At 42.7% G+C, this 20,588-nt stretch overlaps 1 protein-coding gene and 1 non-coding gene across 3 annotated transcripts; one reads left to right on the top strand and one right to left on the bottom strand.

The window, feature by feature from the left end:
• The first annotated feature begins 1,572 nt into the window (after positions 1-1,572).
• Positions 1,573-20,557, top strand: ZNF84 (zinc finger protein 84). Of its 2 annotated transcripts, XM_053669702.1 has the most exons (7): positions 1,820-2,305; positions 3,598-3,706; positions 9,388-9,530; positions 9,620-9,794; positions 13,856-13,982; positions 14,703-14,798; positions 17,812-20,557. In XM_053669702.1, the coding sequence occupies exons 4-7, from the start codon at positions 9,750-9,752 to the stop codon at positions 19,797-19,799; spliced, it is 2,256 nt and encodes a 751-aa protein (XP_053525677.1). In that variant the 5' UTR covers positions 1,820-2,305; positions 3,598-3,706; positions 9,388-9,530; positions 9,620-9,749; the 3' UTR covers positions 19,800-20,557. The 2 variants fall into 2 exon arrangements, with proteins under 2 accessions (XP_053525678.1, XP_053525677.1); XM_053669703.1 differs by lacking the exons at positions 1,820-2,305; positions 9,620-9,794 and adding an exon at positions 1,573-1,790 and having other exon boundaries at positions 9,412-9,584; positions 17,812-20,554.
• LOC119060845 (U2 spliceosomal RNA) lies at positions 8,866-9,054 on the bottom strand. Its single transcript, XR_005084676.2, has one exon. It is a non-coding gene; the product is annotated as a U2 spliceosomal RNA (small nuclear RNA).
• Positions 20,558-20,588: the final 31 nt, after the last annotated feature.

The raw sequence follows: 20,588 nt of genomic DNA, 5'->3' as shown, positions 1-20,588 counted from the left end.
AATAGTAAGAGCGGCTGAAGACCAGGGTGGCCTGGGTGGCCAGCCCCTGGGCAGTCTGAGGCCAGGTGGCCCAAGGCCCTGTGGCCGGGTAGCCAAGAGCGCCAAGAGGGCCCCGAGCCCCCCAGGGAGACAGCGAGTCCTGTGTTCTGAGAACTTACATGGTTGGTGGGATAGGAGAAATAAAGTTACATATTGATTAACGAGTAAATGCGGTGCCAGCTTTCCTGAGGGAATGTGACTACCTAAACTTAGGTATGTGTGTGTGGGGGGGGGTCTGTTAGTCTGAATCCTTATCTTGCTCCAGACTCCATTTGTTCATCTTATTGTGAAACGAATACCTGACATGAGGCAGTTAATTAAAATTGGGGCACTTTCTGAAGTTATTTATGGGCTCTTTCTGTAAGCATCGGGGACTCCCTCTTAAAACAGAGAGTGACCAGAGGTAGGCAATAAACCAAAGCTGTTTTATGGGCTTCTTCTTTGGGCACTGTGGACCCTCTCCTGAATTCCAGGCCTCTGGATGAGAGCACAGTTTCAAGGCTTTCTTTCCCAGAGAGTGGAAATGCTACATAGAATTTTAAGGACTTCCCTTCTTTCTTGCTAACACAGTGTTTTTTGTGACATTGGAACACCTGGCAATATTATCAGACCAGGCTCAGGACTGCTGAGTTAGCATGTGAAACCTGTCTCCTTCCTCCTCCCTGCCTCGGTTTACTACTTATTCTACCTAATTGGTAAAAGTTATTTCCTGGCAACTAGGAAGCTAGACGCTGGCCAGAAACAGTATTACAGTCTCAGAGTTCTTACTATGCTGTCTCCTGCCTGAATTTGGTGTGCTTGATTGTTATATTGTTAAGTTACAGAATTGCATGCTTATGATCTTGTAATAAAAATGTTTGTAATAAAAAAAGGAGGGGGCTTTATTTGTGGCAGATCCTGTATATCTGCCATAAAGAATTTTTAATATTTTAGCACTGAGAGGATCCTCACTCAGTTTCCTGTGTGTCTGCGGTCATTTCTTCCTTTTCATCCTGCCCTTCTCTCTCTTTTTCGAGGATAACTATAACTGCTCCTCCCACCTTGAAGTATGGATCAGCTTGCTTTTTCCCTTTAATTCCTATCTTCTTTCCATAATATATTATTTTGTTTCCTCAAATGAATTAAGCCAATTGTCCTTTAAATAATGTTATATATTTTTAGAAAGAAGGAAAGGAAAGGAGAGGGAGAGAAACATCGATGTGTGCTTGGGTCTCCCGCACCTCTGGGAACCTGGCCCACGTGCCCAGACTGTGACTCCAACCCGGGACCCTTTTGTTCGAAGCCAGCGCTCAATCCACTGAGCCACACCAACCAGGGCCACTTGTCTTTCTTTTTAAACCTACTTTTAGGTTTGTATTCCTGCTCTTTTAAAATTCTAACCGTTTATTTACATTTCTCCCAAAAGCCTATTCTACCATCTCGCTGGGTTGCTAAGGGTCATTCCTAGGACGCCGGGACGCCCATACCGCGAAGTCTTCTGGGAAGTGTAGTCCGCAGGCGCCTTGCTTTCGCGCACGCGCACTCGCTTGGTCACCGACGCTTGCGGGTTGCGCCCTGTCTCTTTGTCCTTCGCAGCCGCGCAGAGGCGAGTGTGGACTGAGCCCCGAACTCTGTCGCAGCTGTTAGTAATCGCGGAGGCGCCGGAGTCGCACCAAGGCCGAGGGCCGGGGGCGTTGTGCCGGCGGAGGGGCGGGGCGGCTGCCGGGTCACGTGGTTCCGGATCCAGCGCGACCGAGGTCGGAGACTTGGGGGTGGGTGTCGGCGTTGTTTCGGATTCCGGCCTGGGTTTCTTGGGAGGGCCTTCGGCTGGGGCTTGTGGGGTTTCGGCTCGGACTGTAGGGGTCGCTGGGCTGCAGGCTTCGAAGCCGGTAGCGTCGCGCTTAGGCCAGCGGGGAGTCCAGGGTACCCGCGGTGGGGTGTGGTGGGCGCCGACGGACCTGGCCAGAGCGCGGAGGAGCTGGGTCTAGGCCGGGACCCAGTCTTTCGGAGGAGTTGGGGACCCTGTGGCATCCTGACGGTGCTCCTTGTGCGGCGAGTCGGTCGGGAGGAGTCCGCACGCCGCCTCTGGGTGGCCCACAGCCCTTTTTCCTGAGACTTCGTTCCCTCGGCCCCCTTGGTTCTTATCTCTTTGGGACGTTATCTTTGAGGTCGGTTTTCTAAAGCAATGCCTCCCGCTGGTGGCATCGTGGATGTGCTCGGCTGAGAGCCCTGGCCTGGTTCCGTTGACAGGCTGGGACCCTGTGGCCGCACCCGGGGAGCCTATTGCGTGAGTGTCTGCGGCGCCCGTGTAGGTGGCCATGGGGACCGTTGCGGGGCCTGATATCTCCTCCAACTCAATTGCACTCATCCCTGCTGTACATTTTTCAGTGGAGGTTTTTAAAGGGTTTCTCCCCTTAAATAAATAAATAAAATCCCCCCGCCCCCGGCGCCCCCAACCCCTGGGGGGAAAATTACAATTTGACAGCAGTTGTTGTGTACCGGACATCACTGACTTGGGCACCTTATCTCCACTCATGTTTTCCGGGTTGAATAATTTTCATATGAAAATGAGGGAGTGGAAAGAAATGAACTTTCCCCCCCAGCTTTGATGCTTTTTGCTCTCATTAAAACATACTTTTTATTTTAATTATTATGATGTTTACTTTGTTTCAACCATGTAGTTCTAGACTGAAACTGCTCTGCTTGCCGGTTGTTTTCTTGGTTTTAAGGACTAACATTTAAAAAAAAAAACAAAACCCTGACTGGTGTGGCTCCTTGGGGTCACTGATTGGATTCCTCATCGGGCACAGGTCAGAGTCCCCAGCCAGGTCCCTGCTTTGGGGCGTGGGAGGCAACCAGTCAATGCTTCCCTTTTTTTCTCCTTCCCGTCTCCTCTTTCTAAGTTAATAAAGTCTTTTTAGAAAGATATATATCTTTATACTTTTTCCATTATTATTTAAAATATGTTCAGTGTAGTTAATTTGGAGAATCTTGGTAAACATTCAAATGCAAATCCTTGTCCTATTAACAAGAGAGTCACTGCTAGCGTTTTGGACCATTTCTTTTAGCCAGTAAGTGTGTATGTGTCTTCAGTACGTCTTACTTATATGTACTTTTCAAAAACAAAATTGAGAACGTGCTGTATGTGCTGCTTAAAGCCATTACAGTATATCACAAATATCTTTTTGTAACTTGGAATATTTTTTCCCAATTGGGGAGTTTAAATTTACCTGAGAAGCTTTTCAATTGGCCTATAAGAACCTCTCTTCCCCTTGTTTTTGTGCTCGGTCTGCCGCCACCTTTTCTGCACAGGGCACTGTATCGCTCCTTTACTGGGAATATAAACAGGGCCTTCCCTCCCTGCAGTACTGCTGAGAGGCTGCAGTCACTGGCTCTGGGGTGGACAGCATGGGACTAGTGGCCCAGATCTGCCACTGCCTGGGTGCATCATTGATGTTGGGCAAGCTGCTGAACCTGTATGCTGAATGCTTTATAAGAGACAATATGGTGTATAGGACATTGACACTTAAGTATAAATGGTACTTTTTATTCTTTTTCTTTCCTTTGAAATTCTTTCAGAACTTGATGCTGAGTGGAACTACAGGATGAAGAGGAAGGTAGCTTTCTCCTGAAGATAAACGTGAGAGCTGTAACTGAGAGCTGCGGTGTCCTGCAGGAAATGACCAAGGTAAAGAAAACACCAATGAAGAGCTTCAGTCTTCATAGATGAGGGGACATGTGACAGCCAAATACAAGAGTGGGGGAGGGCTGGCTGATGTGGCTCAGTGGGTTGAGCACCAGCCTGCAAAATGAAAGCCAGTTTGATTCCCTGTTGGGGCACAGGCCTGGGTTGTGGGCCAGGTCCCCAGCTGGAGGTGTGGGAGAGGCAGACATCGATGTTTCTCTCCCTCCTCCTACCTCCCTTCCCCTCTCTCTAAAAAGAAATAAATAAAATCTTTAAAACAAAAAAGTTTAGGGGTAGGGCTTGTCCTGCAAGGGCCAACTTTCAAAAACATTTTAAAATTAATGTAAATGTGAGTCTTCATTGTTGTAAGAAACTTAAATGATCAAAAATATGTTTTAACTGCTGTGCTGATGGCTTAACACAACCCTGTTCGCCTGCAACTCTCTGTTCTGTATATTCTCTGCAGTAAATATACCTCCTTTTGACCTCTCTACTCCTCACAAGCTCTTGCTGAAACCCAACTAAACGTCACCACCAAATAGTCTGTGACAGGATTATAAAAGAAACTTAAAAATCATGTGGATTGGGCTGTGTGCTTTAGGAAATGGTTTCATCGATAAACACAGTTTTATTCATTAAAATGCTAGAATTAAAAAAAAAGACTTTATTTACTTATTTTTAGAGAGGGAAAGGGAAGGAGAAAGAGAGAAACATCAGTGCGTGGTTGCCTCTCTTACGCCCTGCGCTGGGGACCTGGCCCGCAATGTGGGCAGTTGCCTTGACTGGGAATCGAACTGGTGACCCTTTGGTTTGCAGGCCAGCGCTTAATCCACTGGGCACCACCAGCCAGGGCAAAATGCTAGAATTTTTACTACATGAAATGAGGTGAAGTAGAAGCATAATTTGAAGGAAATGACATACTTGTTGAGGGTGTGTTTTTCTGGTTTGGGTATGTGTGTTCTTTATGATTGATATTTTTTTAACCACATACGGGTTTTTGCATTTTTTAATGTTTAAATGTATTGACTTTGGGGGGAAAAACTCTATTGTTTTTACATTTGTATCATGTTTGGAAAAAATTTACCCCAGTTACCTAAATATTCAACTGTGTTTTCTTCAGGCAGTACTGTAGTTTGCATAATCAGCCAGGAAGTAGAGTGTTGTGCTATAAGGGACACATAACTTGCTTTACTGTCTTTCAGATGTTACCACTCCTGTGTATTAAGTGGTCCATTTTACTCTTGGCTTTGAGATGCCAGCTGCATCCCAAATTCTTGCATATTTGGACTATAAGGCTTTATTCATCTGTATATCTTTTCAGTCAGTGTTAAGTGCTCTTCTGATTATTATTATAATTTTACAAAATTTGTTAATATTACATGGACCTGTTTATACTCATTAGTTTGTATTTCCATAAGGTTTCATGCTGCTTCTGAACCTTTTTGCTGCCAGATGAAAATTAGAGTTGCTTATTGAAGGAAAACTTTTTGAGGTTGTGATCTGACTTATTGAAGATATGTCATTTTTTTTAAATTTATTTTTTTAAATTGATTATGCTGTTACAGTTGTTCTATTCCCCCCTTCATTCCCCTCCACCCTGCCCCCCCATCCCCACCATTACCCCCCCTTTAGTTTATGTCCATGTGTCTCAAGTCCTTTAGGTTCTATATTTCCCATGCTATTCTTGCCCCCCCCATCTATTTTCTATCTACTGTCTATGCTACTTATTTTCTGTACCTTCTCCCCCCTTCTCCTCCTCCCACTCCCCTGTCGCTAACCCTCCTTGAGATCTTCATTTCTATGTTTCCACTCCTGATCTAGCTGTTCTTTTAGTTTGCTTTCGTTTTAGGTGTGGTTGTTAATAACTGTGAGCTTGTTGTTCTTTCACTGTTCATGTTTCTTTAACTTCTTTTTCTTAGATAAGTCCCTTTAACATTTCATATAATAAGGGCTTGGTGATGATGAACTCCTTGAATTTATCTGAGAAGCACCTTATCTGTCCTTCCATTCTAAATGAAAGCTTTGCTGGATAGAGCAATCTTGGTTGTAGGTCTTTGGTTTTCATGACTTGGAATATTTCTTTCCAGCCCCTTCTTGCCTGTAAGGTCTCTTTTGAGAAATCTGCTGACATTCTGATGGGGACTCCTTTGTAGGTGATTGTCCCCTTAGCTCTTGCTGCTTCTAGGATTCTCTCCTTCATTTTAATTTTGGCTAATGTAATTATGATATGCCTTGGTGTGTTTCTTCTTGAGTCCAACTTTTTTGGTACTCTCTGAGCTTCTTGGATTTCTTGGAAGTCTATTTCCTTTGCCAGATTGGGGAAATTTTCTTTTATTATTTGTTCAAATAATTTTTCCACTGGTGGTTGTGTCTTTCCCCCCTTCTGGTACCCCTATAATTCGGATATTGGAGCGTTTAAAGATGTCCTGGAGGTTCCTAAGACTCTCCTCATTTCTTTGAATTCTTGCTCCTTGACTCTTTTCTGTTTGGCCATTATTTGTTTTCTTCTGGGCCACTCCATTGATTTGAGTCCCAGTTTCCTTTTCATCTCTGTGGGTTTTCTGTGGAATTCCATTCATTTCCCTTAGTTTAGCCTTCATATGTTTCTCTAATTTGTGGCTATAATCAACCAGATCTCTTAGGAACCTGATGACCAGTGTTTTAAACTGTGCGTCTGAGAGTTTTGCTATTTCTTCGTCACTTAGATTTATCTCTGGGGCTTTGAGGTCTTCCTGCGACATTTTTGGTCTGTTCTGGCCCTTTAAATGTGAGAAGCGGCGCCTTGGACTCCCAGGTCGCTGGGTTGTGACGCTGTATGTGGGGGCGTGGTCAGAGCGGGGATATGGCGGCGCCCTCTACTGCCGCAAGCCACGGTCCAAGCGCCCACTCCCTCGCCTGTCCGCTCACCCACAGATAGGCAACCGCAGTCAACACGCAGCACCGCCTCCCCACTGTCTCCTCAGCAGTCGCTCACCCGGTGGGTTGCTCGGTCGCTCACTAGGTCCAATCCTGGGTTTGGAACCCGTGCGTCTGGATTCCCGCGCCTGGATTCCGCGCCCAGGTCCGACCAAGCCCTCCTGTGCAACCCCTCACGAGACGCTGGTTTCGCCCCTTACCGGTCGGGCTGAAGAATTTGTTGTTACCGGACTTCCGAAAAGTTCAATTTTCCGTGTTCTGGTTGTGTTTTCTGATGCTAATATTTAGTTGTCCCTAAACTTGGTTGTGTGAGAAGGCACGGCACATCCACCTATACCTCCATCTTGGCGGAAGTCCAAAGATATGTCATTTTTGACTAAATTTTATTTAGTATAATATGAAGTCTTTCTGTCCTAGAAGACCAGATTATACATGTATGAAATCCATGTTTATAGTCCCCATTGGTGTTCTTAGTTTGTTTCATGTGGATCTTACATATTTCTTGTCGAGTATATTCCTACATATTTTATGTATTTTTCTATTATGAGTATTTTATTTTCTACATTTTCATTGTTTTATATAAGAAAGCTGGTGATACTATAGAACTACGTTTATTTATCTGGTAAGATGGTCTTTCTATAGTGGGAAAAAGACAAAAACTAATTTTTTTACAAAGATTTTATTTATTTATTTAAGAGAGGGAAGGAAGGAAGAGAGGAAGAGAAACATCAGTGTGTGGTTGCCTCTTGAGCCCTCCCCCCTGGGCACCCAGTCCACAACCCAGGCCTGTGCCCTGACTGGGAATCCAACCAGCAGCCCTTTGGTTCACAGGCAGGTGCTCAATCCACTGAGCTGCACAAGTCAGGGTGACAAAAACAATTTTTAAATGTACCATGTATTTATTTTTTTTTTGTTAAAAATCTACCGTCTCTTCAGAGTGGTTGTCCGTGGTGTGGTTATATCATAGGTAATAATTACTTCTTACTTAGTCGATATACATTTCAAAATTTCACTGTCATATTTTTCTTTTATAGTAATAATTATGGCTAATACTGAGTGCTGATGTGTGCCAGCTCCTGTTCTGAGATGCGTATATTTTCATAATTTAAGGTGTAAAGGAATAACTTCTGGTGTAGTTGTGAGAAACCTCCATGCGTGTTTCTGAGTGGGCGCTGACCTCTGAATCACGGAGAGGCCGGAAAGGGCGGAGCTTGGGTTTCTTTTCAGAGTGCTGCTTTGGCGTTCGGTGTGGTGGTGAGCAGCTTTTCTCCAGCTGTGTTTTTATGGAAATTAGGTGACCGAATTTGTGCATGGAAATAAGTTAATTCCGTGGATGGACATGTGAATAAACACACCCAGTGACGTTGTGATTTTGGTACTTAATGTCCCCGCAAAGTAAGAGGGCAGGACATTCCAGGTCTGCTGCTTAGTGGCCGTGCAGTCCTGGGCACGGTGTCACCGCAGGTCTTAGTTCTTCCGTGAAATGGAGATTTTACTAAATGCTTTACTGAGTCATCTGTGAGGGTAAATGATAAAGTGCTTAGTGACGTGTAGAAAAGACACAGATGTAGAACTAGGCACTTTCCTTTTAATATCTCATGTTTTCCTGAGGGTCCCACGGAGCCAGCCAGAGGCCCACGCTGTCCACCGTTTTAGCAAGTAAAGACATGGAGGCTTGGAAGACAAGAACAGCATTAATGTGGGATATGGAGTGTTGTTACATAATGAAGGAATCATTCCCCAGAAATATATAACCTCTGTACGTCGAACTGCATAGCCTCAAGCACGTACTGCAGACATCAGTGGACTGACACGGAAAAACTCACCAGTCTGTAATCGTCCTGGGAGGTCCAGCACACACCCTTCAGAAGCTGATAGAACTGGCAGACATAGGTTATAGAAGGTTATAGGTTGACGATTATATAAAGCTCATCAAAATGAAGTTTGACCCTGACCAGTGTGGCTTGGTTGGGTGTCATCCTGCAAACAGAAAGGTCGCTGGTTCAATTCTTGCTCAGGGCACATGCCTGGGTTCCGGGTTTGACCCCTGGTCAGGGTGCAACTAGAGGCAACCGATTGATGTTTCCCTCTCTCCCTCCTTTCCCACCTCTCTGTAAGAATAATAATAATAATAATAATAAATAAAAATTTTTAAATTAAGTTTGTTTTTACCTAAAATTACATAGCCAGTAAAGGGAAAAGTTTTACTGAAATACCTATTTGTTTTTATGTGTTTATTGTATTTTTTGGGGCACACTGTTCCTAAAAGAATTGTGGTACCGGTTCCAAGTGCAGACCGGACAGAGCAAGTTCCTATTCCATCTCCCTGCTCCAAAAGTCCACTTAATGTATTTTCCTCAGATAGACCATGTGTCAGATACTAGATAGTTAAGAACATACCACGCTGGATCTTAGCCAGAAGGCCGAGAAGCATTCTAGTCTGTTCTAATATCACATGAGCTTCCCAAAAGTCCCATCTGTTTAAAATGGAGTGTTTTCACAGCACCTTTTAAAGGGACTTACACTTTTAAAGGAACTGTCCACAGTGAACACCGAATGGACGTCAGACTGACTTTATGGCTGTTATTTTTTATCTCTTGGCAGAAACATAGACTTCTGCTGCGTTTTTACACCATGTTCCATTCCTACCCCGTAGCCCTATTTTGGTTCTGCAGAAACTCTGACTTTACCAGGTCATGAATTCCCAGTTCTTAGGAAGATGTTAGGTACAGTGTAAACATACCAGTTGAATTGCGTTTATCCCTAAGTCCACAGGTCCTGCTTCCCCACAGTGAGCTGTTCTTGCAAGATAAGAAAGGAGTTCTTGGAGCCAAGAATTCATTCTCAGTGTGGAAGACCGAGCCAGGACCGCACACCAGAGCTGCACAGCGCAAGCAGAGGAAACGCAAAGGTCTCAGGCTTGCTAATCATTTTCTGCAGAGAACGGAAAATGACCATGTTGCAGGTGAGCTGATTGTTTATTCCTCATTATTTTTCCAGGGGATTAGAAGTGTGTAAGCCTCCCAATGAAATAGAAGAAAATAGAGAAATTGGGGGCCCTGGCCCTGTGGCTTGCTTGGAGCATCGTCTTGTGATGTAGAGGTTGTGGTTTGATTCCTGACCCGGGCACATGCCCAGGGTGCATATCCTTCCCCCCGGCGCTGTATCTGCTTGGGTGAGTCTCAAAAAAAAGAAAGACAGGAATCAGGAGAAAACCACCTCAGAAGAGGAGCTTCAGAGCAGACAAAGTTGGAGCATTAGCACCCTAACTGGGCCCTGAGACATTTTTAAGGCTTCAGTTTTTATCAACCATAATTACTGAGTATATTCATGTCGATAATTACTGAATATGAGCTGCAATCTTGGTTCTCAACTTTTTGGCAGTAGTAGTAAATAAATATGAACATTTATGTGAGTTATATTACGCAAATTGATTCCTCATATAAAGTAAATGTTCCTAGGTCATGCTTGATGAAGTCTGAATAAATGACACAGTGGGTGATGTCCTGCAGAGGCACATGATAGTAAATACACAGATCTTATGGCGGTTTTTTATAGTTGTACACGGAGTGTAACCCAAAGCAAACATGACAAAACAGGACTTAGTGACCGTAATTATTTATTTACCTCCTGTTGTAAAGCAGAATCACATGCAGGAAAGTGCATAAAAGGTAAAAGAACAACTTAATGAATTTTCAACCGAATGCAATTATAGTTCATAACTACCTGCTCCTGACAAAGGACACCGTGGGTGCCCTCTCCTGTCACAACCGCTTTCTTCCCGACAGGCAACCAGGACCTGGCGTACACCTGTTTTCTTGCTTTCCCTTACACCTTTGTCTCGAAGTTTCCACCCGTGAGCACTGCAGGTTGGCTTTGTGTGCTGCAGCAGAGACCGGTGGCTCTCAGCTCGGGGTCCTCGGGGGGCTTCTAAACCATGTGGCGCCGGGCACTGAGTCAGGGGCACAGACCTCTCTTTCCTGAGATGGTCAACCAAGAAAACGTCAGCATCTAACACAACAATGGCCATCCAGTGTGAATGTATCAGAATTACACCTTTTAAAAAAATCAAATGGGGAAATAATGTAATACCTTTTTTGGTGTGCTGCAGACATTTAAATTTTATTTTTATTTTAATTATTATTTTTTATTTTTATCTTTATTTTTATTTTATTCACTTGTAGAGAGGGGAAGGGAGGGAGAAAGAAACATCAGTGTGTGAGAGATACATCAATTGGTTGCCTCTCACATGCCCCCAACTGGCGACCTGAACTACAACCCAGCCGTGTGCCTTGACCAGGTAGGGAGCTAGCGATGTTTTGGTTCCAGGCTGGTGCTCAATCCGCTGAGCCACACCACCCAGGGCAGTGCTTAGTGTACGTGTGTTAAGAGATGAAAAAGACTGAACATCACTAGACTAGACTCATTTGTGTCCTTTCATTTTGTGTTTGATTCTTTCACTTAACATTTTGTTTTTGAGATCATTGCAATGACAGCCTTTCCTTTAATACGGCAGCTGCTTAATATTGATCACCAAATCCAGGCAGTGTTTAAATTCCCAGTGGTCTCAGAACTCATAAACTGTTTCCATTATAGTTTGTTTGAATTACAATCTAAATAACATTCATACAGTGCAGTCAGTTCATCTGTCTCTTAAATCTCTTCATCTTTTTGCAGTTCTTATAGTTGCTAGCCATATTATCTGTTGAAGAAGCCAGGTATTTAATTTCTGTAGAGTTTCCCACTGTCAGATTTTGCCGATTGCTTCCCTAGCGTGTTTCTTATATGTTGGTACATGTGGAGGTGTGCTGTCCCGTATAGAAGCCGCTGGCTGTCTGCAGACTGTTTAAATTTAAGTTAATTAAACTCCTCAGTCACACCAGCCTCAGGGCTCATTAGACATAAACTAGTGAGGACAGCCAGGAACTGGATAGCACAGATAAAGTATATTTCTGTCACCCCGGCTAGTGTGGCTCAGTGGATTGAGTGCCAGCCTGTGAAGCAAAGTGTTGGAGGGTTTGATTCCCAGTCAGGCTGCATGCCTGGATTGCAGGCCAGGTCCCACGGTAGGGGGCATCCAAGAGGCAACTATACATTGATGTCCCTCTCTCTCTCTTTCTCCCTCCTTTCCCCTCTAAAAATAAATAAATAAAATCTCTTTTTAAAAAAAGAAAATTTCCATCACCTTACAAACTGGGACAGATCTGACCTAGAGCCTTGATCAGATTCAAGTTTGAGATTTTGACGTGAATGTTTCAGAGGCCGCATTTCCTTTCAGGAGGCTCATAATTTTTGCTTCTGTCTATTATCATTGCTTAGGTGGAGTATTTCATCAGGGGCTGCAAACTTACAACATCTGCTTCTATCGTTTCTGCTTTGTTAACTAGAATACTGCTTTCTAGCTTGGCAAGATATCTCAAGGCTCAGATTGTACAGTTATTTTTTAAAGATTTTATTTATTATCTTTTAGAGAGGGGGAAGGGAGGGGAAGTTGAGGGAGAGAAACATCAATATGCAAGGGAAACATTGATTCCCTCTCGTGTGCACCCAACCAGGGACCCGACCCGCAAGCCAGGCATGAACCCTGCCTGGGAATCAGGATGGTGACCCTTCAGTTCACAGGCCGGTGGTTGGTCCAGATAGCCGCACCAGCCAGGGCTGTACAACTTTTTTGCCCCAGACCTACAACTATTCATTTTGACAGTAAATGGTAACTTCAAATTTATGTATTTTTGAAAGCTTTTGTTACCAAAGCATGGTCATATTGTAGATGTTTGCATATTGACTTTGTATATAGGAACTTCTTCTTTTTTTTTTTGCAAGGAAGAGAGAGAGAGAGACACTATTGTAAGAGAGAAACATTGGTCAGTTGCTTCCCAAATGGTGGTTGAACCCGCAGCTTTTTGGTGTATGAGGTGACACTCCTACCAACTGAGCCAACTGGCAGGGCTATCTAGGGACTTTTTAAGCTTATTTATAATTCGAGTAATTTTTATTTAGATTTAATGAGATTTTCCATGTTCTGAAAATATCAGCTAAACCTTTTCTTTTTAAAAGATTTTATTTATTTATTTTTAGATAGCTCAGCCAGGGCTCAGCTACATTTTTTTTTTTTTTTTAGTTAAAAGAAATTCCACCTAAATTCCTAGTTTTCTCCAAGACTTTTTAGAACAAATAAATGTGAATTGTTTTTCAGTTTTTAGTTTGTTGGCTTTCTCTTTTTCATTTGCTCTTTCTTTCAGAAATCTAGTCCATTTTATAAATTTTAAATCTGCTTTTTTAACTGTTAGATTTTTCTGTATTTGCAGTTCTTGTCATATACATGCTTCCCTTTGCAGACATACTTAATGTGCACCTATTGAGGTGATTAGGTATTTTTTCTTACTTGTTAAGGTAGTGAATATCCTTGACTTATTTTTTTTTGAAGATTTTATTTATTTATTTTTAGACAGAGGGGGAGGAAGGGAGAAAGACAGGGAGAGAAACATCAATGTGTGGTTTGCCTCTCATGTGCTCCCTACTGAGGACCTGGCCTGCAACCCAGACAGTGCCCTGACTGGGAATCAAACTGGCGACCCTTTGCTTTGCAGGCCGGTGCTCAGTCCACTGAGCCACACCAGCCAGGGCTGACTTATTTTTTATTTATGGTAAACTAATCTAGTCTGAATATTTTTTCTGTATATATTGCTCACTATAATTTAGTAGCATGTTTAGGATTTTCACATTGGTGTTCATGTGAATGGCCTTTTCCTTTCTTACCAAGGTTATGCTGGTATCAAAAAGTTTAGGGTTATGTTTTTGCTTTTATGTTCCTTAAGAATTTGGTGAGATTGAAAATAATTCTGTATTAAATGTTTACAGAATTAACTGCTGAATCCTTTTTTTTTTGGTCAGAAGATATTAACACAGGGAACCAATAATTTCTACATGTGCAATGCATATGTTATAAAGTCTATAAATAAATGAGTCATTCAAAGAACAAGACAAAACTGTAGATTTTAATGTAACAGAATACGAGGAGTTCGTTGTTGTGCACAGATTTGTCTGATGTACACAAACTGTATGTAAACGAAAGGATGGAGGAGCTGTTCCAGCCTTTTGTCCCACGGTGCAGTCCAGTGGTGTGGGCAGTCTCGGACTCGCTGTGGTCAGAGCGAGGTGCTCAAGCGCTGGCCTGGCTTTTCTATGTCATGGAGGGATAACTGCCTTAGGTTCAGCAGGATTGTGCTTTTCCAGGAGCCATTCTCATTTGAAGATCTGTCTGTGGACTTCACCCAGAAGGAATGGCAACTGCTGGACCCGTCTCAGAAGGACTTATACAAGGATGTCATGTTGGAGAACTATAGCAGCCTGGTGGCACTGGGTAAGAACAGCTTCCCAGAGGACCTCATTGTGCCCAATACCTCGTTGTTGTTGTTGTTGTTTTGTTTTGTTTTAGTTGCTGAGAGTTTATGGGGCTCTGGAATTGTTAACGAGTTCCGGCCTAAAGATAGGAGATCAGAGATTCTTGGACTGTGACGGGAGGTGAAGTATTGGGCTCTCACCTTTCCACGGTGAAGTCTTAGTGCTGCTGTGCAGCCTCTGAAACGCACAGTGATAGTCCCGGTGGTGGCAACACCTCGTGCAGACAACTTCCTGTGTTCCCTGTACTGTTCTTGTCCTGACTCAGTTACTCATTAGGATGATCCTTTGTAAAAGGTATGATTTTACAAAGGTAAAGAAAGCTTCCCTCTGTTTTCTGATGAGGAAATTGAAGCTAAAAAAGGTTAAGTACCTTTCCCAAGGACTGATGGAGTAAATGGAATAGTCAGGATTTGAACCCAGGCAGGCTGGCTCTAGGGTTTATGACATGTTTAATGGTTTTGGATGTGAATTATGAGTCACAGTTTCTTAGACTTTGTCAGCCACCAGGGAGACCATTACTATTTCCCTGAGAATTATTCACTCTGATAATTATCAACCATCTGTTGATTTATAGATTGTTAGCTTAACTGGGTCAGTTCTGACGCCGAACCTCGCCCATTCCTCAGGCCCTAAAGTCCAGGTATTCAGGGCCAAGGCCTTTGTGATTCCCCTTGAACAGGGTATGAATTTATGAAACCTGATGTCATCTTCAAGTTGGAACAAGGAGAAGAGCCTTGGATAGGAGATGGAGAGATTCCAAGGTCAGACTCTACAGGTGAGTGTCCTGGGACCAGGCAGGCGGGAGAAGGTAGTAGTGCGGTCTCCGCTGGTCGGTGGGTTGGCATCTTCAGACGTGCTGAAGAGGCTCCTTCTCACGTCTCAGCCTTTGACACGAGCTACTCAGGAAATCACATTTCTGCGGCTTCTTTGCTTGCAGCTTAAAGTGAAATGTTTCCAGCTTGTCCGGGCTCTGATGTTAACTCCCCATCTGTCACATCTTGGGCTTTGACCTCTTGTTTGGTTTTCCGCCTTTGACCTGTTTATTCTCTTCCTGCCTTCCCTTGCCCTCTGGTCAACGACACCTTTGCTTGTACATTTAAAAATTGTTATCTTTTTCCTCATTTTGGATGTGTTTGATGCCCTGAGTAACACCCTGTGAATGCCACTCTGTTCCATTTCATGATAGGGAATGGGCTCAACAATCCTCCCAGACATGCTGTTCTTGTCCTCCCTTTCGAATCAGGTTTGGCTGTGCTTGTTCTATAGGCTACATGCCGTGAAGTACATTGAGTGATCTCTTTCTACCGTTCTTTCTATTATTTATGGTTTTCCCCCCTTCAGATACATATTTTTAAAGCATTTCCTCCTCAACTCCCACTTAAAACTAGGTCCATCCTGTCTCATTCCTGAATTCCCAAATTGCTAGAGAGACTCAGATTTTAATCTTTCGTAAGTTCAGTGATGCCACCGTTTGAGTTCTTGGAGCATCCAGTACTATGTTCATCTGCTGTTTGACATCAGCCAATTTTGGGTTCCCTCCAGAGCAGACCCTGAGATAACTGTCCGAGGGCAAGACTTTCCTGGGGATGTGATTCGCACGGTGTAGTGGGAGAAAGCGAGGGGTGAGCCATGGGCACTTGGTGCTGCTGGGGGGCCCTCTCGGGAACCAAGGAGCTGGCTGTCACCTCCCACTGCCATCTCTGATTAAGCATTGCGCCGGAAAATTGACCTCATAGTGTCCAGCATCCTTGCCTGGGAACCAGGCGTGCCCTTGCATCCCAGGAGAGTTCTCCCGTGGAGAGATGCGGGTGCCTGGGGTAAGCCCCACCATCCTCCTGAGCTGCAGGTGTCCCCTGGGTGGAGCCGAGGGGTGTAGAGGAGGCAGCAAGAGCACCTGCTACAGAACGTAATCTTCACTGACCTCCATGTTGTCTGTTTCCCCCTTTCACGTTCACAGTCAACTCCATGTAAACGTTTCTCAAAGTTTTCAGTTGTGGTATTTATGCTTTTCTGCATCTGAACTTTTGTGTTATGCTTTCTATATTTAGGACCTCTTGATCCTTTCTGCACAGACTCCGTTTTCAGTGCGTTCATGTTCAGGAAATGTTTCTTGACTCCAGCCTACATTTTTCTCATTGTTTTCTGATTCCTTTCCTAGACCTGATCACATTGTGTGTGATAGTGTTTAGTCGGTTGGTTCCTGAGCTTTTTTGCACACTTAGACACAAAGGCTTATAACTTAATATCTTTCATTATGGAACACATTATGCTCATTCAATAAATATGTCTTCATAAGCCCATTGTTTTTTTTTTTTTAAAGATTTTATTTATTTATCTTTAGAGGGGAAGGGAGGAGAAGGGAGAAACGTGGTGAGCAGGGAGTTGTTTTAATACAGATGTTTTTAACCAGGTGTGCATCAGATTACCTGAGGATATTTTTTCCCAATTTGGGGCATAATGGATCAGTTACCAGAGGGTGGTTAAGTAGGGTTTTGTGCATGTGTGCGCGCGCGCGTGTGTGGGTGTTAAGATTGTTAAAATTTATTTTTAGCTCTGGCTGGTATGGTTCAGTGGGATTGAGTGCCAGCTTGGGAACCACAGGGATCACTGGTTCGATTCCCAGTCAGGGCACCTGCCTGGGTTGTGGGCTGGGTGTGCAAGAGGCAACTACATGTTGACATTTCATTCCCTCTCTTCCTCCCTCCCTTCTCCTCTCCCTAGAAATAAATAAATGAAAAAATTTTTAAATTTATTTTTATTTTTTATTTCTTTAATAAACATTTTTTATTGTTACTTAAATAAATGAAAATTAAAAAATAAAATGACATTTATTTTTTAGAGAGAGGGGAAAGGAGGGCTAGAGGGAGAGAAACAGCGATGTGCAAGAAAATATTGATCAGTTGCCTCTTGCATGCCCTCAACTGGTGGCCTGGCCTACAGCACAGACATGTGCCCTGACAGCAGTGGAATGGGGACCTTTCAGCTTGCAGGACAGTGCCCAAGCCACTGAGGCACCAGTCAGGGGCACATGCAGTTTTTAAGCTGGGTGTTCTGAGACTGGAATTTGTAATTTGAGACCCGCTAAGTGACTTCTGTGTACCACATTATTTGAGACCCAGTGCTTTAATAATGACTACTAAAGTGATAAAAAGTAAGAGACATAGAAAATACCTACCAGTAGCTTAGAAGTTATTTAAGAAGATGGAACATTTGCATATACTATTTCAATTTTGCATTTAAATGTTTTTCTCTTACATCAGTGTTTCTCTCTCCCCCTCATCTTTCTCTAAAATCAATAAATATATTTTAAGGTATGGGTTAAAAAATACATATATATATATAATCTACTTATTACATTTTCTAATTGAATGTAAGTTTCATGATGGCAAAGTCTTATTCTCTTATGTGTCTCATACATCACATACCACCTGGAACACAGTGTGTACTCAGTAGGTGTTAAGTAAATTAATTCCTCAGAACATTGGATCAGTGCTTCTTCCAACCTCCTCTCTCTATTTGTCTTTGCTGCTCATGTATTTTTCACAATCTTCCCATTTTATAAACTTTAACAACAATCAAAGTTAACTTAGTCCACTCTTTCCTGTTTATAGCATTTCTCTTATTTTTATTTTTAGTACCTAGAGTATAAACATTATTATTGGAGCTTATGTCAGACTAGAAAACTAACCTTAAAAAGCATCCATCCCTTTAAATAACATTTGTAGTTTTTTATTCAGCGCACCCATAGGAGAATTCACAGATTGGTGTTTTTTTTTTTTCCTTTATAGAACAAGTCTTGCAAGTAAATGGTCACATGATGTGGCACCAGGATAACCAGGAGAAGCTTAAAAATGTGAAACAAGATTACGAATGTGATACATTTGGAAAAAATTTCAATCTGAGCATAAACCTTGTTCCTTTAAGGAAGTCAAATGATGAAGGTGATGTAGATGGATTAATTTTAAAACATAATTTAGACTTACTTCTTCCAAAAGTTGATTATAAAAAAACAGAACCAGGTGACTTAAATGTATTTGATAAATTGTTTCTGCATAGCAAGACTGAAGAAGAAACTGATACTTGGTTAAAATACTATGAGTGTGATAAATATGACAAAATTATCTATAAAAAGTCACAGATTATTATATATCACAGAAATCGTTTAGGGGAGAAGCTTTACGAATGCAGTGAATGTAGGAAACGCTTCAGTAAGAGATCGAGTCTCATTAAACACCAGAGCAGACATGTAAGAGAGTTAGCCTACGGCTGTGGTAAATGTGGCAAAACCTTTCCCCAGAAGTCACAGTTTGTCACACACCACAGAACTCATACAGGAGAGAAACCTTATAATTGTAGTCAGTGTGGGAAAGCCTTCTCCCAAAAGTCACAGCTCACATCCCATCAGAGGACACACACAGGAGAGAAGCCATATGAATGTGGTGAATGTGGGAAAGCCTTCTCCCGGAAGTCACATCTTATATCGCACTGGAGGACACATACGGGGGAAAAACCCTACGTATGCAGCGAATGTGGCAGAGCCTTTAGTGAAAAATCAAATCTCATTAATCATCAGAGAATCCATACAGGAGAGAAACCCTTTGAATGCAGAGAATGCAGGAAGGCTTTTAGCAGGAAGTCACAGCTTGTTACACATCACAGGACTCACACAGGAACCAAACCTTACGGATGTACTGATTGTAGAAAAGCCTTTTTTGAGAAATCAGAGCTCATTAGACACCAGACAATTCACACTGGAGAGAAGCCCTATGAATGCGGCGAATGTCAGAAAGCCTTTAGAGAGAGGTCAAGTCTCATCAATCATCAGAGAACCCACACAGGAGAGAAACCTCATGGATGCATTCAATGTGGGAAAGCCTTCTCCCAGAAGTCACATCTGATATCACATCAGATGACACATACGGGGGAGAAACCCTTTGTATGTAGTAAGTGTGGGCGGGCCTTCAGCAGGAAATCTCAGCTCGTTAGACATCAGAGAACTCACACAGGAGAGAAACCCTATGCCTGCAGTGAGTGTGGGAAAGCTTTCAGTGAGAAATTAAGCCTCACTAATCATCAGAGAATTCACACAGGAGAAAAGCCCTATGTGTGCACTGAGTGTGGGAAAGCCTTTTGTCAGAAGTCACATCTCATATCACATCAGCGGACACACACAGGAGAGAAACCCTATGAATGCACTGAATGTGGGAAAGCCTTTGGAGAGAAGTCAAGTCTTGCAACTCACCAGAGAACTCATACGGGAGAAAAACCCTATGAATGCAGGGACTGTGAAAAAGCCTTCTCCCAGAAATCTCAGCTCAATACTCATCAGAGAATCCACACAGGAGAGAAGCCTTATGAATGCAGTCTTTGTAGGAAAGCTTTCTTTGAGAAGTCAGAGCTAATTAGACATCACCGAACTCATACAGGAGAAAAACCTTATGAATGCAGTGAATGTAGAAAAGCCTTCAGGGAGAAATCAAGTCTCATCAATCATCAGAGAATACATACAGGAGAGAAACCCTTTCAGTGCAGTGAATGTGGCAAAGCCTTCTCTCGGAAATCACACCTGATACCACATCAGAGGACACATACAGGAGAGAGGCCCTATGGATGCAGTGAGTGTATGAAGGCGTTCTCTCAGAAGTCTCAGCTTGTTAATCATCAGAGAATTCATACTGGAGAGAAACCTTATCAGTGTAATGAATGTGGGAAAGCCTTCTCCCAAAAGTCACAGCTCATTAATCATCAGAGAACTCATACAGTAAAGAAATTATAGACATTGACTTAATACTAGTCTTTGAAAGAGACCTTAACTCATTGTACTTCAGAAATTGCAGTTGGTAAGTCAGATAATAGATCGCATTATATATGTCAGGAAGGACATATATAATGGGTAGGAACTCTAAATGAGGTTATGTCGGGAAACCTTTCATCAGATTGACATGTTTATATATCAGAATTCATAGAGAGGAATGAGCCCATGAAATGCAGCGTGTGTCCAAAGGCTTTCAAACTATAGTTACACCTTATGCAGTAGAAAATTAACAGTGAAGAGGAATACTGGGAATATTAGAAAGCCTTCCAGAGGGCAAATCTCATTGGCTGTTAGAAATACTCCCACTGGGGGTAAATCCTAGTCCAGTGAGTGAAGGAAACCCCCCTGAATGTGGCACTTGAGGTAATATTTTTATTAAGAAATGATAGCTTGTTGTACATAAGAAAATGCCTTCAGGAATGAAATTTTATCAAGACACTTAAGTATGGGACAGTCTTTAGCAAGTAATCCAATCATACTGTATTTTGGACAATTCATATTATGGGTAAACCTAACAATTTAAAGACGTTGGAAACGTGTGCCCTAGAGATAATGCTATAAAGGGAAGCCATGTAATTTTTGTATGCAGTTCTACCCAATTCTAAATGGTTAAAAGGTCTTCACTCTGAAGTATGGAATTTTGAATATATGTGAATAAACTGAATCATTGAAAAATCTAAATAAGGGATTTCTTAGTGGTGTTTGTGGCTTACTTTCCTTTGTCACATAATGTGTGTTGTACTGTGAAAA

The sequence above is a fragment of the Artibeus jamaicensis genome, unplaced genomic scaffold, assembly GCF_021234435.1.
Source record: "Artibeus jamaicensis isolate MK-2021 breed Jamaican fruit bat unplaced genomic scaffold, CSHL_Jam_final contig_525, whole genome shotgun sequence".
In the NCBI taxonomy this organism is placed as follows: domain Eukaryota; kingdom Metazoa; phylum Chordata; class Mammalia; order Chiroptera; family Phyllostomidae; genus Artibeus; species Artibeus jamaicensis.
Note: the sequence above shows the minus strand (reverse complement) of the source record. Positions and strands in the feature narration are given on the sequence as shown.

Excerpts from the sequence above, each read along its gene's own strand:
- ZNF84 (XM_053669702.1), top strand. The coding sequence starts at position 9,750 with ATGCCCAGGGTGCATATCCTTCCCCCCGGCGCTGTATCTGCTTGG. Across the intron at positions 9,795-13,855 it reads CCGGCGCTGTATCTGCTTGG|GAGCCATTCTCATTTGAAGA; the intron begins GTGAGTCTCAAA and ends GTGCTTTTCCAG. Across the intron at positions 14,799-17,811 it reads TCCAAGGTCAGACTCTACAG|AACAAGTCTTGCAAGTAAAT; the intron begins GTGAGTGTCCTG and ends TTTCCTTTATAG.